Source organism: Nyctibius grandis, chromosome 3 (genome assembly GCF_013368605.1).
Source record: "Nyctibius grandis isolate bNycGra1 chromosome 3, bNycGra1.pri, whole genome shotgun sequence".
Taxonomy (NCBI): Eukaryota; Metazoa; Chordata; class Aves; order Nyctibiiformes; family Nyctibiidae; genus Nyctibius; species Nyctibius grandis.
In genome coordinates, this window is record NC_090660.1 from 39440637 (window position 1) to 39457856 (window position 17220).

At 41.1% G+C, this 17220-nt stretch overlaps 1 protein-coding gene across 2 annotated transcripts in view; it reads right to left on the bottom strand.

Moving 5' to 3' along the window:
* Positions 1-16301, bottom strand: part of CLPTM1L (CLPTM1 like) — a 29459-nt gene extending 13158 nt beyond the window's left edge. The window contains exons 1-8 of one of the 2 annotated variants that reach the window (XM_068397021.1): positions 16056-16299; positions 15205-15305; positions 13025-13214; positions 11676-11818; positions 9654-9732; positions 5377-5494; positions 2522-2616; positions 910-994 (exon numbers count right to left, since the gene is read on the bottom strand). In XM_068397021.1, the coding sequence (XP_068253122.1) occupies positions 910-994; positions 2522-2616; positions 5377-5494; positions 9654-9732; positions 11676-11818; positions 13025-13214; positions 15205-15305; positions 16056-16232 (988 nt within the window). In that variant the 5' untranslated portion in view covers positions 16233-16299. Of the gene's footprint in view, positions 1-909; positions 995-2521; positions 2617-5376; positions 5495-9653; positions 9733-11675; positions 11819-13024; positions 13215-15204; positions 15306-16055 lie in introns of both variants that reach the window. The other variant, XM_068397022.1, reaches the window with a different exon arrangement.
* Positions 16302-17220: the final 919 nt, after the last annotated feature.

A 17220-nucleotide genomic window follows, 5' to 3' on the forward strand; every position in this document is an offset into this window, starting at 1 on the left:
TATAAATGCCTTACAAAAACAAATGCACTCCAATAAAGACGACAAATAGATTCTCCACATAGGAAAAACACATTGCTGTTCATACTAATTTGGAATGCCTATTTTTTTTCCTGATATTGGTATTCCTCACATGTTTTAATCTATCCGTAAATACAATAGAATTAGGGATAGTCTCAGAGGTCAAGTGATTCCAGGTTTATCATTTTGACTTATAACCAGGATGGAAAAATCTATTACAAAAACAAGCAGTAAGTATTAGCACAATAAACAAGGCTGGGGAGTGGTGTATTAAACCTCAAGCGTCCAGGGCTGGCTACTACCCTCATCTGTCTCTAAGAAGGCTTGACAAGATGTCAGACCACTATGCTTCTCTCACCTTTCCTACATCCAAGTCAACTCAACCCTTCCATGCTCTTCCCCCACCATCCCAGGAGCTTCTACTGCTCCTGTTTACATCAAAGCCCAAATTAAACAACAGCATTATACTACAGCATTTTCCCCTCAAAGTATTTTGGAACCTGGAGTTATCTACAAGGAACGCATGGGACTCTCAGGACAGCATCACCCATGAGACCACATTCTCTCCACCCACAGGATTTTTTCTGGTCCTCATTCTCTTCTCAAAGTATTTTTCCCTTCCTTCAGCAAGGGAAATACAGTAACTGACTTAATTTTAAACTAATTCCCAATTGCAAGACAGTCAAACCTTGGAACTGATGCAAGTGCTTAAAAGCAAGTGAGCACAATGCTAACAAAGTCAGAACCAGCTTGTTAGCTGTCTTTTCATGCACAAAAACATCTCATTTTGCCATCCTGGTCAATCTACTAAGTGTCAACTTAGAGTACAATTAAAACCACACGGTGTATATTACACAGCACACGCACAACACTTCACATTCTGGCCCATACCTGCTTTTGTAGACATCCCAATCATGCTCCTCTTTTTCTTCCAAAAACTGATGTCATTTTTGAATGCAAGGAAATCAAAGAGAAGCTGCAAATAGCAAGAAACATACTCATTTGCTTGAAATATGCGCTAATTAGAGACTGCCAGCTGAACTGTTAAAAATGCATTTAAGATGGAATTCAAGAAAAACTCATTTTAGAAGCTTCAGAAACCAAAATTAAATACTACAAATAAAAACTAAAAAGAAAAACTGTTTTAGAAACACAAGCTCTAAAAGCAGTGCAAAATGACAGGATGAATTCCAAATACTGGTACTACAACAATGCTGCACAATGCAGTGTCCGGTAAAGAAAGTCAGCGACCCAATACAGGATAACACGTGATAGAGGATGAAGAATGAGGACTCTGAGGAATTGCTCACCTCCTTGACAGACCAGGGAAAGCCACATTAAATTAGATTCAAAGTGCTTTGTATTGGACTGATATTCAATTTAGGCTTGGATAGTACCAAAGCTTTTTTAAAAAATCCTACAATACAGCAAGTCAGGTTTCCTCTCTATTTCATCACTAAGAACTTGACCTAAACTTCAGGGACAGTTTAGCATTAAATTTATTTGTAGTGAGTATTTTTTTCAGTAGTTTCATTTAGTATATTTTTTAGTATTTCCTTTAAGGATTCCCTGCCTTAAAAAAAAGCAGCACAGATTCAAGAAATTCTTGGGTCAGAGAATTTTAATGAAAAATTATATTTTTGTTAATTTGGGCAAATGACGCATAAAAGAAAAAAGCTATCATAAGAGCTAGTCCCAGTCTACACATATTTTACAACCCAATAAAAAGAATGGAAAAAATTAATATGGCTGGGAAGTCCAAGGCTTTCCAACCAAATTAACTGTATGTAATGTAAGTATAAAGAAATATAACATGACCAGCAAGTTCTTATCTCTCCCAGAATACGGAAATTGTATTGATTATAATTGTAGATGACAAAAATGTTCACAGTAGAACAACGAAGTCTAAAAAAATTGTTCATTAAAATAAAGACTCATCTTTATACCAAAACACACACAATGCTAACAGAGAGACACCACAACAACAACAACTAACCATGACTACAGTCACAAGCTCTGCACTTTACAGCAACAATTTTTGAAGCAATTTAGATCAGCTGATCTAAATTTCTCCAGGGATTAGAAGAGTCCAGGGAGTCAGAGACTCAAACCCTACTATTGGTGTCCCGGCTATGCCACTGCAGTGGTAAACCTTGTGACAACTCAACAAAATTTGAACCAATGTTGAAAGGCATATTAATTCTACGGGCTTTGGTTCAACTACAACTAAAAAAAAGTGATAATGAAGTTAAATGTTTTATATTTCAGTCAAGACTGTTAGTTTCTGTCTAGTTATCTCAAATTTCTGTCTTATTTGAGATTTTTTATATTAACTCTTAATGGAAATACAGCTGACTTGTACCAGAAAACACTTCCATTGCTCTACTGAAATTACTACCTCCAGGAACAGTTCTCAATAAATGAAAGAGCTGAAATTCAGCTCCCCCCCCCCTTTTTTGTTTCACATACTGTAATTCCTAAAAACCAAAGTTTTTCCACTTACATGGAATGCTGCTACGAAGAACGTCAAAGCCAGAAAGTACAGGTTAGTATCAACGAAAATTCCTTTTACTTCATCTGCATCCTTTTCTGAAAAGCCTAAGAGAAAGAACAAGTAATTACGCAAGAAGTACCAGACAGTTAATTTCTGTTATGCTAGAGTCCAGTATGAAGGGGATCTTATGTCACCTGCACACGTCTTGTTAATGGATCATAAATCCAAAACGTGATGGCAGCTTTATTGGTAAAACCCAAGTCTACCTATATTCTGGCGAGTTATTTGGCTTGCCTTAAATAAAACCCATCAGTTACATGCAGACTAATGTGCCTTTAACACGTTGCATAACTACAACCAAAGCTGAACACCAGAGACACAAATGGCAAGGCACAGGAAGTCATTTTGGCCTGAGTGGGAAGAAAAACGATTATTCAGCTTGGCCTCTGAACTTTTATTTGATACATAAGTGAGCTTCACATTAAAAACTGAAAAATGAGAAGAGAATCACACTGTAGAGGACAACAAAGGTCAGTGAGAAGCATGCCATATATGCAACAGTACATGTATCCCAGATCATGGATTAGGCATCAACTCTTTTGACAGTCCTTGCAGAATTAACCTGGAAGCTTCTCTTTGATAAATAGATAAACGGAAGAGTGCAAAGCACCTTCCAGAAAGCACAATCTGTAAGCTGAATACATATTCACCACTGTCTTATCAAATCTCCTAAAGGTGGATTGTTGCTACCTTGTTATATACTGGACAATCACTAATTTAAAAAAAGTTAGAGCCTGTCCGTGATAAATATGGTCACCAGCATCAAGAAGTGCGTTTTCCAGAAGGTACAGCATGCCTTTGAACTCCTTCAGCCAGTGTTAAGATTCTTTCTTCATGAAGTAGAAAGTTCCAGCTACTGTGACTGAAGTCTACCATTCTCAGAAAACACACAATGCTGCATTTATGGCAACGGTGCTCGTTATGACACTGGTGAGTTCAATACCAATTTACTTTGTCATATCAGCTGTCCTGCACTACAGCAAGAAGAATGTGAACTTAATCATTTTCAAGTGATTCTGAAGTTTTGCTACTAATCTAAGGTGACCTTTTCATAAATCATTCAAAAAGGAAAATTTTAAACCTTACATCTCACTAGCTGCATACTTCTAGAGAGCAGGCAGCATCTGAGGTAAGCTTTTCTTCCAGGCAGAAGAGAAACTCCTAAGATGACAGGTCTAGATATACGTGTCCATCACAAGACAGCCAAGACTTGGAACATGAAAATTTCAATTATGCCATTCCGAGGAGGTTCACAGAAATGTATGGAGAAATGATGGTGGTCAAATGCTGCACACAAACTCTGAGTAAGCAGTTACTTGATTCTTTCAAGACAGTTATTTTAAGCAGACACACTTGTAGCTTTGATATACATTAGCCTGAGCTAAGAAGAAGCAGTTGGATTCTACTTAGGATCACCTTATTCCTCACTTGCCTCCCCTCCCCCAATAAAACATGAGAAAAGCATAAGCTGCAAAAGAAATGGAGAAAGTCTAGACTCTCAGTTAAGTTATGCTGTATACAGGTACTGTGTCTTACAATACTACACTCTGAAACTAGTGCTGAACCAGAGCAGATTTAAAAAAAATTTTTTTAGAGGAATCAATGCCTTAATCGTTAAGTTGTTAATCATAAAATATTAATTCAGAGATGATTGTGAATAACCAACCCCTCTCCCTCTTACTAAAATGACTAAATTTTGGTGAACAAAGAACATCACTGAGTAGTATGGAAGCAGCATTACCCCTGCCTATGTCTCGTGGGAAACTAGTAAAATACTGCATCTATCTGCATTAAAAAAAAAAAAAAGAAAAAGATAAACTATGAAGGATTTAAGAATCATTAAATAATACTGCATAGAAGCTTTTAAGATCTCCTGGCCTGAAAAAAAGTTCAGATTGCTGTCTGAAGAGCTTAAAAATAGAGGATCACAAAGAATCCTATATTTATATACATCGACACCAGTTCAGTTACAATGTAGTTCCTTAGTTTAGCATAAAGAAGCCAACTATCATCTACTGAGAGAAAACTAGGTCAGCAAAGATAACCCTCAAAATAAGATGTGGATTTTTAAGAGTAGTGATTAAACTCACAAAGTTCTGCATCAGTGGAATAGATATTTAAAGACAGTAAAAGCTTGGCTATACCATCACCAACACAGCATACGAGCTACAGAGCAAATGCGTACAGTGATTCCATCACATTTAAGCGAAACACAGAATTTAATAGTTTCATGCATGTAAAGTCTCAGGTTTATCTGAATTACCTTATAAATTGTAACTGAGCCCAAGGGAGAGGCCAGCCAGTTCTTAAGTGTCAGACGTATGATCAGAACCCAGATTCCTCCCTCATGCACTCCTTGAGCACAAAGTCCTTGCTGTGCCTGCCTGTATTCCACCATAGGTATATGGCTACAATGACCAGCTGTACGTAGCTTCTATTAAAGCTTATATACCACAAACCCAGCTTTTTTACTCAAGGACAATAGGGGAAACCTGTGGTGAAGATTCTCTCTTCTATTTTGGCCTCTCATGCTTTTACAGTAATACTATGCAAATAAAATTGTAGAGTAGTATTTCAAAAATGGTTAATTCACCTCTGTACTCTTGCTTCCTACCACATGTCAACACTTTATTTCCATCCTTACCTTAAGGTAAAGCAACGTAAGATTTGTAGCATTAAACCTTTTCACCAGCTAAACAGAAAATGGAGAGAATTAAGCGTCACCTATGTACTTATGGGAAAAAAAATTGAGGGTGGGTTTGCTTTTTTTTTCTGCCTAAAGTCATTAAAGACAAAAAACATACCAAATTGTTGGAGGGAGTACACAGCGTCTTGCATGTGGATCCAAAATCGGAGTTTTCCAAGAGATATTTTGTCATATGACACTGTAAGAGGTAGTTCTGTGGTTGAACGATTTATAACCTATATTTCAAAAAGATACAGTTTCATTTTTAATAGCAGAAAAATTGTAACAACTATTTCCATTCTTTTTTTTTAAAAAACAAAGGAAAATTATTCTATTGCATTATGATTTAATCACACAATTTCAAGAGGTCAGTTTGTTTTTTAAAGGGAATAAGACCTCAGACTTCTAGATGAAGCTTGAAATCTTTTTTTTTTTCCCCAAGAAATGCTAAATTAGCAGTTTGTTCTGTTCAAGTTCTTATAGGAACCTCACTGTTACTGTATACAAATGCCTCAGAGATATTTACATAAAGTTCCCTCTGCTGGTCTCAGATCAAGTGGGAGAAGTGTGCTTAAGGTGATTCTCTCTTTTGACAGTTCTTCTCTGAATATATTTGCTAAGATTACCTAAGCTAGAAGATTAAATAAAAGGGAAAAATCACATACTGAAGGCCACAGTTAGAACTTTACTAAATTGAGGCTGTTTTTGTGAGAAATTAAAGTTACAACAACTCATATCAAAACAAAATATGGGGAAGCAAGATGATCCTACTTGCTTGGACTGGTGAAAACGCCACGGATAAAGCTAAGCAAGCTACCCTGCCTGTAAAATTTGGGATACGGGGTGTCACAGAAATCTTCTTCCTGCTCCAACAAAAATAAATTCCAGCTAATCCTCCTGTATAATCTACACTTTAGTTATGATGAGAACTACCTGGGGCCCCTTTAAGATGGAAATAACCCCCAAGTCTTAAATTGCCTCCGCTCCTTCTGCATGATAGGTGACTGTCTCTCAAACAGGTTTAAAACAAAAAAAAAAATTGTCCTCACAGATGTTAGAAGTCTCTACAGCCACCTAGGCACAAGTTCAGGCAGTATGTTTTAAACTTGCAAGGATAGCTCAAGACTACAGACAGGCAGGCACTCTGAATTGCAACAGTTCAAGATCTATTGCTCTCACCTCCTAATTACTGCCCAATCATAATTCCCATCTCAGAACTGCTACTCTCCACTGTATCTGTTTCTACAGCGAAGAGTTAGCTGACACCTGAGATGAATGTGGTTCTTCTGATCCTTATGTTACAGAACACAGTTTTAACCTCCCCACGTATCAGTCAGGTGTAAGCTGGGGATTACATTCACTCTCCCATCCACTCTTTCCTCCAGCGAGTACAAACAATTCTCAGTCTCATCACTTTCTCAAGACCCTATAAGCTTTTCAGAGAGTGGCAGAACATGCATTCAAGGGAGAGAAAGGGACGCTGAGAAAGTTATAAATACAGCAGGGATAAAGCTTGAAAAGCTACAACGGTGCCAGGGATCACAGAATCACAGAATCACAGAATGTTAGGGATTGGAAGGGACCTCGAAAGATCATCTAGTCCAATCCCCCTGCCGGAGCAGGATTGCCTAGACCATATCACACAGGAACGCGTCCAGGCGGGTTTTGAATGTCTCCAGAGAAGGAGACTCCACAACCTCTCTGGGCAGCCTGTTCCAGTGTTCGGTCACACTGGGATATCTGAACTGTCTGGAAAAAAGGAAGAAAAACCCAGGGTGCAACCAATGTGGTTAGAGCTGACAGTAGAGAATACTGGCAAGATTCTACAGCTGTTTACCAAAAGCTACATAAACATCTTCCAGGCTTCTTCTCCTTTTTAAAGGGTGCCTGTAATCCGCCGATTCTCATTCCAATGTCTCAGTCTATCAAAGATAGCATCAACATTTCTCGGAGAAAAGGAAAAGAAATTTTATCTGTGCAGGACAGACAGGAAACAAAAATTTTGCAAATGCATGGGTAAGTAACATGCAGCAAGTGCACTCCACACAAAGCACTACTAAGGACATAGGGGTAGTGTAGGGAGCAAATCAGACTGTAATACAAGGCAGAGATAGGAATTCTTCAACACTAAAAGCAAATTAAATGAACATATAAAGATTAGAAGAATTAACTCTTTCTCAAGAAACAATTGAAAGGCCACAAGTGCTGTCTTGCAACCTAGTTGAGTGTGATGGTTGCTAAGCCTTTGAAAACTAGGAAGTTACCAAACCTCCACAATACAACCTAGCCTTGTCGTATGGCCTCAGAACATTACATACTACTTCTAGCACTCTACTTAATCAGTACTACAAAGCAATGTGTAAACAAAGCAATTAAGTTCAGTGGTATGAAATGTAAAGTTTTCTCTTTATTAAATCAGAATCCTGTGCAATCCCCAAACCCCCATCATTGGCAAGAACATTTAAGAACATGACGAATACATAACCTCTAGACTACAGTACTTACCATAGCAGACCTACCTCTGGGTCAAAACAATAGTCAGTTCAAAATCTACACAGCCTAGCACAAGCAGGGAAAATGCATCTTCAGCTCCATGACTTTAGGTCGGGCATACCAAACAGACAGTGTCTATGCCCCTATTTACAGTCAAATGCCAACCTTATTCCACAAAAGCTGTATTGCCTTCTTCCCTTATCCCTGTCTGCTCTTCACTTACCCCTCATTATATCTCATGGTATGCACACTATTAGACCACCCTTTCTGCATGGCTTGGGAGCAGTTTGGCAAGTCACTACTGAGAAATCGCGTAAGCCAGTGCTGAAGCAGAAGTTTGCTAGTTTTGATGGAACAGTCTCTGCAGCACTTCTCAGGATCTTTAACGACTTTAAGGCAGTGAGTTACAATAGCATTAACTGTGACAATCATGACAACTGCAGAAATGTTATTAATAACATGAGAATACTGAGTTTATTTGTAAACAGGGTGTATGACTTGACCAGTTAGAAGCTCATATGAATGTACTGAACTGCACGAGCTGTGGTAAGAAACTCAAAACAAAGGCCAATGACCACTGATAAAAACATCACAAAAGTATATCTAAAGAAATATTGGACAAAACTATCTGCTACCAAGATTTGTAACAAATGCTCAGGAGTTTATTTTGCCAAACAAGCTTGGGGTGGCGGTGGTGGGGGATACCAGTTCTTAAAGAAGATTCTCTCCAACACTAAGTAACAAAATGCTTTGTCTGAGCTAAAGTTAATGAATCGGAAAGACAATTTAGAAGGTTTATGGAAAGTTTACATCTACCAAGACTTCCATCTAGAAGATGCTGAATCCAGACATACTCATTTAACAGGTTTGAGACATTCCCCAAGACTTTTGCTCTCAGAAACTCTGACTGCTAGATTCCAGTCAGTGCAACTGAAGAGAACTGCAGGGCTTAGCTACAAGCTGCTACGATTAACATAATTTAGATGCAAGGGACTGCCACGTGTTAACTTGTAGTAAAGGAACTGCATGATTTCCCACAAGAGCAGAGCTGCGCCAAAACTGAATACAGAAATTCTATTTAAATGTATAAAAACACCTTTTTTTTAACTGCAGGGGTGACTGAACACTAGAACAGGTTGCCCAGAGAGGCTATGGTGTCTCCATCCTTGGATATATCCAAAACCCAACTAGAGAAGGTTCCAAGCAACCTGCTCTAGGTGACCCTACTCTGTGCAGGGGCATTGGACTAGCAACCTCTAGAGATCTCATCCAACCTCATCCTTCTGTAAATCCGGTATTTAAGTTTCTAAGCTCTGATTTGTTTGAGTGCACAAAATCACTGGATGTCCTGCAATACCTAACTTTCAGGCGCTCAGGTTACTCTAACATGATAGAAAACACCACCAGAAAATTTAACCATGAGTGAATTTTTTTGGATATAAGAGAGTAGCTACTGACTTATCTCAGTGTAGCTCCAGTACCAGCTGTGTTCAGCATGCTCGCTTCCCTGGAAGATATCCAAAGCAGCTCTGGGATGCTAACACAACTTCACCAGCTTAGGGAGTCAAATTCCTCATGAGACTGCACCTACCACAGCTGCTGCTGCAGTGATGTCCTCCATATCCACCCAAAAGGCAGAAACAATGGAATCCAAATATGTTTGGTGGAATAGAAGGGAGTGCTTGGCAGATACTCCTGCCAGAGGGCAGTCTCAAAACCCAGATCCAGCCTCTGCAGTTACCACAGTTGACCACATTAAGTTAAACAGTCATTGATCGAGTCCTTTTGTGAATTTATGCTTTTTCATTACAGCAAACAACCTATGACAAAATCTTAATTAAAACAACATTGAAGATTACTGTTAAAACTGTTAAATGTAATTAAAGGTATTCTATTACTCACCATCAAATCTTTCACTCTGTTGCTTAGCTGATCAATAAATAATATTGGAAGGTAATGCACTGTCTTCCCCAACTGAACCCTAGGATGTTTAAACATGGATTTTATGACTGTAGTGATCTAAAAAGAAAACTACTTTTATTCACATTAGCACTCATTCATCACTTTCAGATCTACCCATGTAGCTATTTCCCACCATCTTTTCAGGCACATTTTCCTTTAACACACAGCAAGAAAGAAGCAACTAGCCTAGAGTCTTTCATTAAGAGATGTCTGTATAAAAAAATCAGGCATGTCATATTTCCCTTTTTAGTTTGTTTTTACTTCTCTGTAGAAAGACAGAAGAAGCGAAAAAAGAAAAAGACAAATGAAATTGGTTGTGATGATGCTGAAGCTGTTGCATGACCAAGTGTAGAGGAAATTAAAAAGTGTGTTGAAGAGAAACTTGTTGAAGTTTACTAGCATATATTTGTATCCTTTGTCTCAAGTATCCCTCTCCTACTGCAACAACGACAACTCTCCATCTCCCCCACTCCTCTGACATCTATCAGGTCAGCAACAGCACATGCTCTAGCTAGCATGGGACTATGAACATGATGGTTGGTACGCACACCGGAAGGCTAGATACCACTGGAGAGAGTGCACAAGGAGCAGAAATATTCTCTGCCTTCTCCTCAACAGAAGCACTCGTTTCGATTGCTCTACCACCTCACCAACCTGCATGAAACCAATAGGAAATTAGCAGCCTTTCAGCCCTCTACAAAATTGACCACTGAAATGTTATTTAGCAAGTTATGACCTATATGCAATTGCTTATCAGTATCTTAGAAAAGTATTTAGCCTAATACCCCAAGAGACAAGCTCTTAAAAGTTGTTCACTAGAAAGGCAGTTATCTCTACTGCAATGTTCTTGGTAAAAGTCTATGGAACCAGCATAATGGAGCTTTTTAAAGCCTGAAAGTTGAACTTTAGCTGTTGACAAAAGAAAGAAGTCTCTATGCATGCTAAGAAAGACTGCATGCTAAACATAAAAGGGGCAACAGTAATATAGAAAAGTACTAAATCAAGGCTCAGAAATAGTGCTTGGTTATTTGACTGAAGAGGTTTAGATTTCTATGTAATAACTATAACTAAAGCCACTATTAGTGGAATTCCAGCAGGCTATTTCATATCCAAACTATCTCCTGTATAATGTAATGACAAAACAGCACTGATGCACATCTAAACATGACCAGAAAAAATATCCTCGTTCAACAACCCCACTCCAACCCCTTCTTGTTACGGGCCTATCTTGTGAGTTGCTAAGTTTATCTGTTCTGGCTGGGAAGCTATCCCAGAATTTGCTGATTAAGCAACTACTTCTGGATTTAACAGGATACTTGTAGAGAAAGGCATCAACATACAGCAGCACAAGCCAATAGAGCACTATTTATATGGTTAGCACTGTGAACAGAAGCTACTGCCTGCATTTAGAGGCCTAAAAACCTATCCCTGCTGTTTAGTATTTCCTTGAGAAAATGACATAATGTAGGAACACACATTGTTAAAGTAAAATAAAGCCAATCATAAAGGGAGAAAAAGATGTCATAGGAGGAGATCAGCTGTGCCTCTTAAGCACTTGCAGTTTGTACAGATAATTTACAGATGAAGGATAACTGGAAAGGTTACGGGACTGTAATTGCTTTGAAGGCCACAAGTATGATTTGAAAACAAGAGGGTATGAAGTCTGCTGTAGCATTTTACTTGTGTCTTTGTAGTTTTGCTTTGTCCTGCTATGAAAACTCCATACAAAAAAGTACTCTAAACTCTGAGCTGCCCAGGAACAAGATATTTCCAATAAGGTTTTCTACTGGGTACTATCTTACTAATTGTCACTACCAAAATGCAAGCATTAGGAGTTATCTGCTCTTGTCTCCTAAGCTCCGATTTAAACATAGAATACTAAAGGAGGCCAGGGAGGACTTTTGAAGAAATGTGCAGTAAGTTTATAATAACAAATCTAGCAAAATCAAGTCATCGACTTACATCTTCATGTAACGGTGAACATCGGCAGGGAGGGATGATCCATCAAACACAAAATCTTCCACCATGACATTTAAAGTTAATCTTGACCTCCAGTGAGAGACAGGTTCATCTAGAGCATTGGTCTGTTTTTCTGCTTCAATTTGCTTTAAAAATACAATAAACATACATACTGCTAAACGATACAGAATTTTGAATAGAATAATACTCTAACTCACAGAAAACTATAGAGTCATTAACTATATCCCAAAACAGAAGCCCACTAAGAAACACTTCACCCTATTTTTGACCAGACCAAGTACTTTGGTCAAATACGAAAGAGCGGATTGTAAGGCCCACCATAATCTGACACTGAAAAGCTTCAGTGCCCATTTACAGAACAAATATTCAGCTAATTAATTTCAATATCTTCGGAATCTGGATACTAGTCAGAAAAAGTCACTTGAAAATAAGGACTGTAGAACAAGTCCTTTGAAACAGTCAAAGGGATGTGGATGATGAACCATATTAATTTGGGGGAGTAAATAGATCAGACCATTTGTTTTGAACTTCCGAGCTTCCAAATGCTGTGTGAAGCAGAGCTGAAACAGAGTATGACCTTAGCTTTCAGTAGATGCTTCTCCCCAGGACACTCTACTTGCTTTTCTTTGGATGAACACCACTTGTTCTGACTTTTAGTGCTGGACTCTACCCTCAACTCATTTTCAACTTTATTCTGACAGGACTCAGAAACAGCACTGCTGGCTACAGGTATATTTCAGATTCCAAAGAAGAACAGAGTGAAATTCTCAAGCTCTGCTTGAATATGAGGTACAACAACCATTCACAAGTACTTCATTAAATAACACATTTCCCCCCAGTCCCCGGTCAGTAATCATAGCATTGGTCAAAGGATACTATCTTATTCTCTTAAATTGAAGTGGAAAGTAAGAACACCCTAAAGGAAAAGAAGCAATTTGACATTGATCATTCACCAACGTCAAAATCAAGTTAATATCTGTGTTTCACAAAGCATGAATCCAATTCACTATACAAAGCAGCATCATGCTGTAACAGAACAATCTAGTACTTCTACCAAAAGCACTGAATCCTTAAAGAAGTAATTAATGCTAACTAGGGAAGTGTTTTAATAGCAGCCAGTGTTATAGAGGGCTCTACCTCTGCTGTGCTGAGTGGTCTACTATTAGCGTACAAGCTGACAATCAGGAAGAGGGGGGTTGATTTTTTTTTTCCCCTAATATCATCATTAGTGTAAAGATACAAGCACAGCAGATGCTAACACTAGAAGCGTTAGCGTTAAAATAAATTACTTTTTTTGCAGTTGTTCCTCTATTGATGGAAAAACCACCTACCTGTGTGGCCGATTCTCCAGTGAGCAAATTAATTTCTTCTGGTTTAGGGACCATGTACGTGGTCAGAGGACTTACAACATGCACCTGCTTACTGTCATGCCAAGGCAAAATGCCAGCATGATGAAGAAATATATATGCATATAATGTGCCATTATTTCGGGTTTTCTTTGGTACAGAGACATTCACTGTCCTAAAATACAGAACAAATACATTATCAGATAACACTGCACATGTTGAAATATTTAGCTATTATGTATGAGGGTCACTGAAGATGTTCTGGAAGCAAGCAAGAAAAGGTTGGGGGGCATAAAAAAAGAAAAAAAAACCATGACATTTGGGTTGCCTGGCACACAACAATTAGTTCTGGCAACTATGTCCTAATGAGCTGTGGCTGGATGGGATCAATTTATACACTCCAGTATGTATCATAACACTTGCATTTCCAAAGTTTTACTATTATCTTAAGATACTTTAATCTTTGCCCAATTCATCCCTTATTACCCTAGATAACACAGAACTGCATCATTATTACCCTAGATAACACAGAACTGCATCATCAGTTCTTTTGTTGTTTTCCCCTGCCGATAGGTCATAGGGCCAAACTTATCACAGCACTTGTAGAAAACAGCCTTCCGTGTGCTGAATATGTATCACAGATTGTACACAGGACATAAAGTTTAAAAAGAAAATCACAAAGTTTTGCCAAGCACTTTGCATTAATAAAATATCTTCTCAGTGATGGCACGCCAAGCACAGAACTCCAGATAGGAGCCCCAAATCATGAAGTCACTCCCTTTGTGTTAGCCAAGAAATCATCCTACTTGCAACCTTGCATAAAGCCTCCTCTGTTCCTGTAAACTTATTCAGGTTATTTTTCTCTGAATGCTTTCAATAGCTTAGCAGACTATGTCAGTAAAACAATTCTTATATTTTCAAGTCTGTCAGAGATGAAGTTTAATATGACCTAAACCGCAGATCAACGCGTTAAGTATAGAAAACGCAGAACATGAAAGAACCTGGGAGACTCTGTGACAAGAGAGTCAGGAATAACACGACTATTTTAAACAAAAAGAAGTGAGGCAGCAAATACGAAGCACAAAACAAGTTGTTCTAATCATTTTAATTGTAGAGAGGCATAGAATGCAGTGTTATATTCAGAAATTTGTCGGGCACAATGTTATTCCATATTAGCACCAATATCCCTTCAGAAGATCTCAAAACCCCAAACTGCCAGAAAAAGATTTACTTTCGTGATTATTAGCACTGAAACAGTTACAGAAAAGCATGTTGTTAAAACACAAGAAAAGAGAATATGGTTTGATTCCAAGTTCTATTCCAGGTCTGAAGCCACAGCTATTAAGAACATCATGTAGCTAGTAGACTGGCTACACATGTTATTAGAGGAAAGTCTCCAGCATTTCCAGGCACTTTGATTTAGATTTTCACAACAGAAAGTCATTTATACTATTACAAGCAAAGCACACTTTAGTAAAACGTTTGTCTACATGCCCGAAAACAGTATGCTGATCCAAGCTAACCAATGCCTAAGCTTAGCACATCATATGTAAATTACTGATCTAGCAGAGCTATCGAGATGAATGTTTAGAGTGGAATCTGAAAATTAAGATAGACAACATAGGACAGCATTTAAGATTTGTAAACTCTACACAAGAGAAACAAGCATTTCTGCATTTACTAGTATAGCTTTGTTTTGCAAGCTTTGTTTCTTGCAACTACAAGATGATTTTCAACGTAAGAGAAGTTTGCCTAAGAGCCTATTGCTCAGTGCCACATGAACTTAGCACACCATTTCCATTGAGGTAGGCACTTACCAATGTTTAATTGATGAAATATTCTAGGAGCCTTTAATTAAAGAAAAAACTACTGGTTTTATTAACAGCAGCACTTCAACCTCAACTCTAAGGCTAAAATCCAACTAGCATCTTTCCTGCCTTAACATAGCAAATATGGTTATTACTTCATGAAAACAAGTGTGCACTGAATAGCACGCAAAAATAGCTTTAACCGCAAAACAAAGAATGCAAGAACAACAACTCTACTCTTTCAACACAACTATCACGAACAGTCTACTTTACTTCATGCATACTTCCACACATGTAACTATTAGTTAGGATACATACTTCAGAATTAAACAAAGAACTAGTAGCTCAGATACCAACCTTTCAAATTTGGACTCAATATCAAAATCCTCCACGTTCAAAACCAGATCAATATTACTCTCAGCACCAATGCTTGACCGCGTGGTAGTATACACACTTAACTGAAATCAAAACACAGCACAGAGAAATCAGAGTACAGCAATATTAAATCGGTGCATCAGCACGCTTAGAGTACAGAGCTGTATTCCAGCTTCACTGATTTCCCCGGCCACACGATGGTTATATACACTGGGAAATGAAACAACATACTCAAAAAAAAAAAAAGTCTAAAATCGCTTCCAGCTACCCCTTCCCTCCTTTGGGGGGCAGAAACACACTGTAAAACAGCCACCAAATACATTTTAATAGGACGAGCTATTCTTGAGGTCAAAGATCCCTACGCAGGCTGAGCCACCTCTCCAGCCACGCTGCTCTGTCCAGCCGACGAGACAACAGACAGCCAAAACCAAGAAATAACACGCGCTTCGATCCCACCCGTGCTTCAGCCGCGGGTGCGTCCCCCCGGGCACGGCACACCGCGCCAGCAGCGCGCTCCCCCCCGCCACGGCCCCACGGCACCGCCGGGCGGGGGGGACGCGGGAGCTGCGCGCCGGGGCAGCGGGCGGGTCAGCCGTGACCGCAGCTGTCAGCCCCGTCACCGCGGCGCTGCCCGCACCCAGGGGCGCCGCGCCGGAGACGGAGGAGCCAGGCCCGGGCGGGCACTGCCGCTCCCGCCTCCGACGGGCCCGTTAGGCGGGCGGTGAGTTGAGGGGCCAAGGGCCGAAGCGGGGTCCGGCCTCCTCCCTGGGGGGCAGGGGCTGGTGCTGCCGGCGCCGCCACAGGCCGGGCGCCCGCCGCCGCGCCCCGCTCACCTGCAGCTTAGGCCGCCGCGCCAGGTAGGGCCAGACGCACCCCGCCGCCGCGCCGCCGCTCCCCGCCGCCGGGCAGGGCCGCGTGTAGACGATGCCGTACATCACCCAGCACGTGTGCGCCACGTACACGGCGAACACGCCCACCACCAGGCTGGTGAACGAGCTGCGGCTCAGCATGGCGGCGGCCTCCCCCCGCCCCAGCCCCGCTCGGGATCAGCCGGGCCACCACCGGCCGCCCCGCCGCCGCCGCCGCCGCTCGCGCATCCCCCACGCAGCCAACAGCCCCGCCCTCTTCCGTGTCCGTCACTTCCGGCGGGCGGAGGAAGCACCGCCCCGCCGCCTTAGCAACAGGCTTGGGGAGGTGCTTGTCTGCAGCGGGTGCGTCACGGCGTGACGTCGCCGGGCGGTGCCCGCCGCCGCTAGGGGGCGCTGGGGGGGAGGGGCCGGGGGCGTTGCTCACCGCCCTCACGCCGGGCGAGGGCCGGGCCGGCGGCGAAGCTGGCGGCAGCCTGTGGTGGGGCGGCTTCGGGCGCGCCCGTGCGCCCCTCCGGGAGGGGACAGTAGCGCGTTTTCGGTACGTGTTATGTCGTGGGCCCCTCACAGCGACCAGGGTCCGGGAAGGGCCCGGGACGCGAGGCCAGGCACTAAGGGAGAGAGGAGGCTCCTGCGCCGCACTGTGCCCCCACCCCACAGAGCCCCGGGAGCCGGCTCCGAGAGAACAGCAGCGACAGCTTGGGGCTCAACACGGAGGAATAATAACTAAAAAAAAATCCTTCAGCAGTCTAACAAGACGTTGCCTTTGATACACAGACTGAAAGGCAGTGTCTGGGGTCGTTCAGCCTGGAGAAGAGGAGGCTCAGGGGAGAGCTTATTGCTGCCTACAAGTACCTGAAAGGAGGTTGTATCAAGGAGTCTCTTCTCCCTGGTAACAAGCAATAGGACGAGAGGAAAAGGCCTCAAGTTGTGCCAGGGGAGGTTTAGATTGGATATCAGGAAAAATTTCTTCACAGAAAGGGTTGTCAAACACTGGACCAGGCTGCCCAGGGAAGTGGTAGAGTCACCAGCCCTGGAGGTGTTTAAAAGATGAGTAGATTTAGTGCTTAGGGACATGGTTTAGTAGTGGACTTGGCAGTGCTGGGTTAATGGTTGGACTCAGTGATCTTAA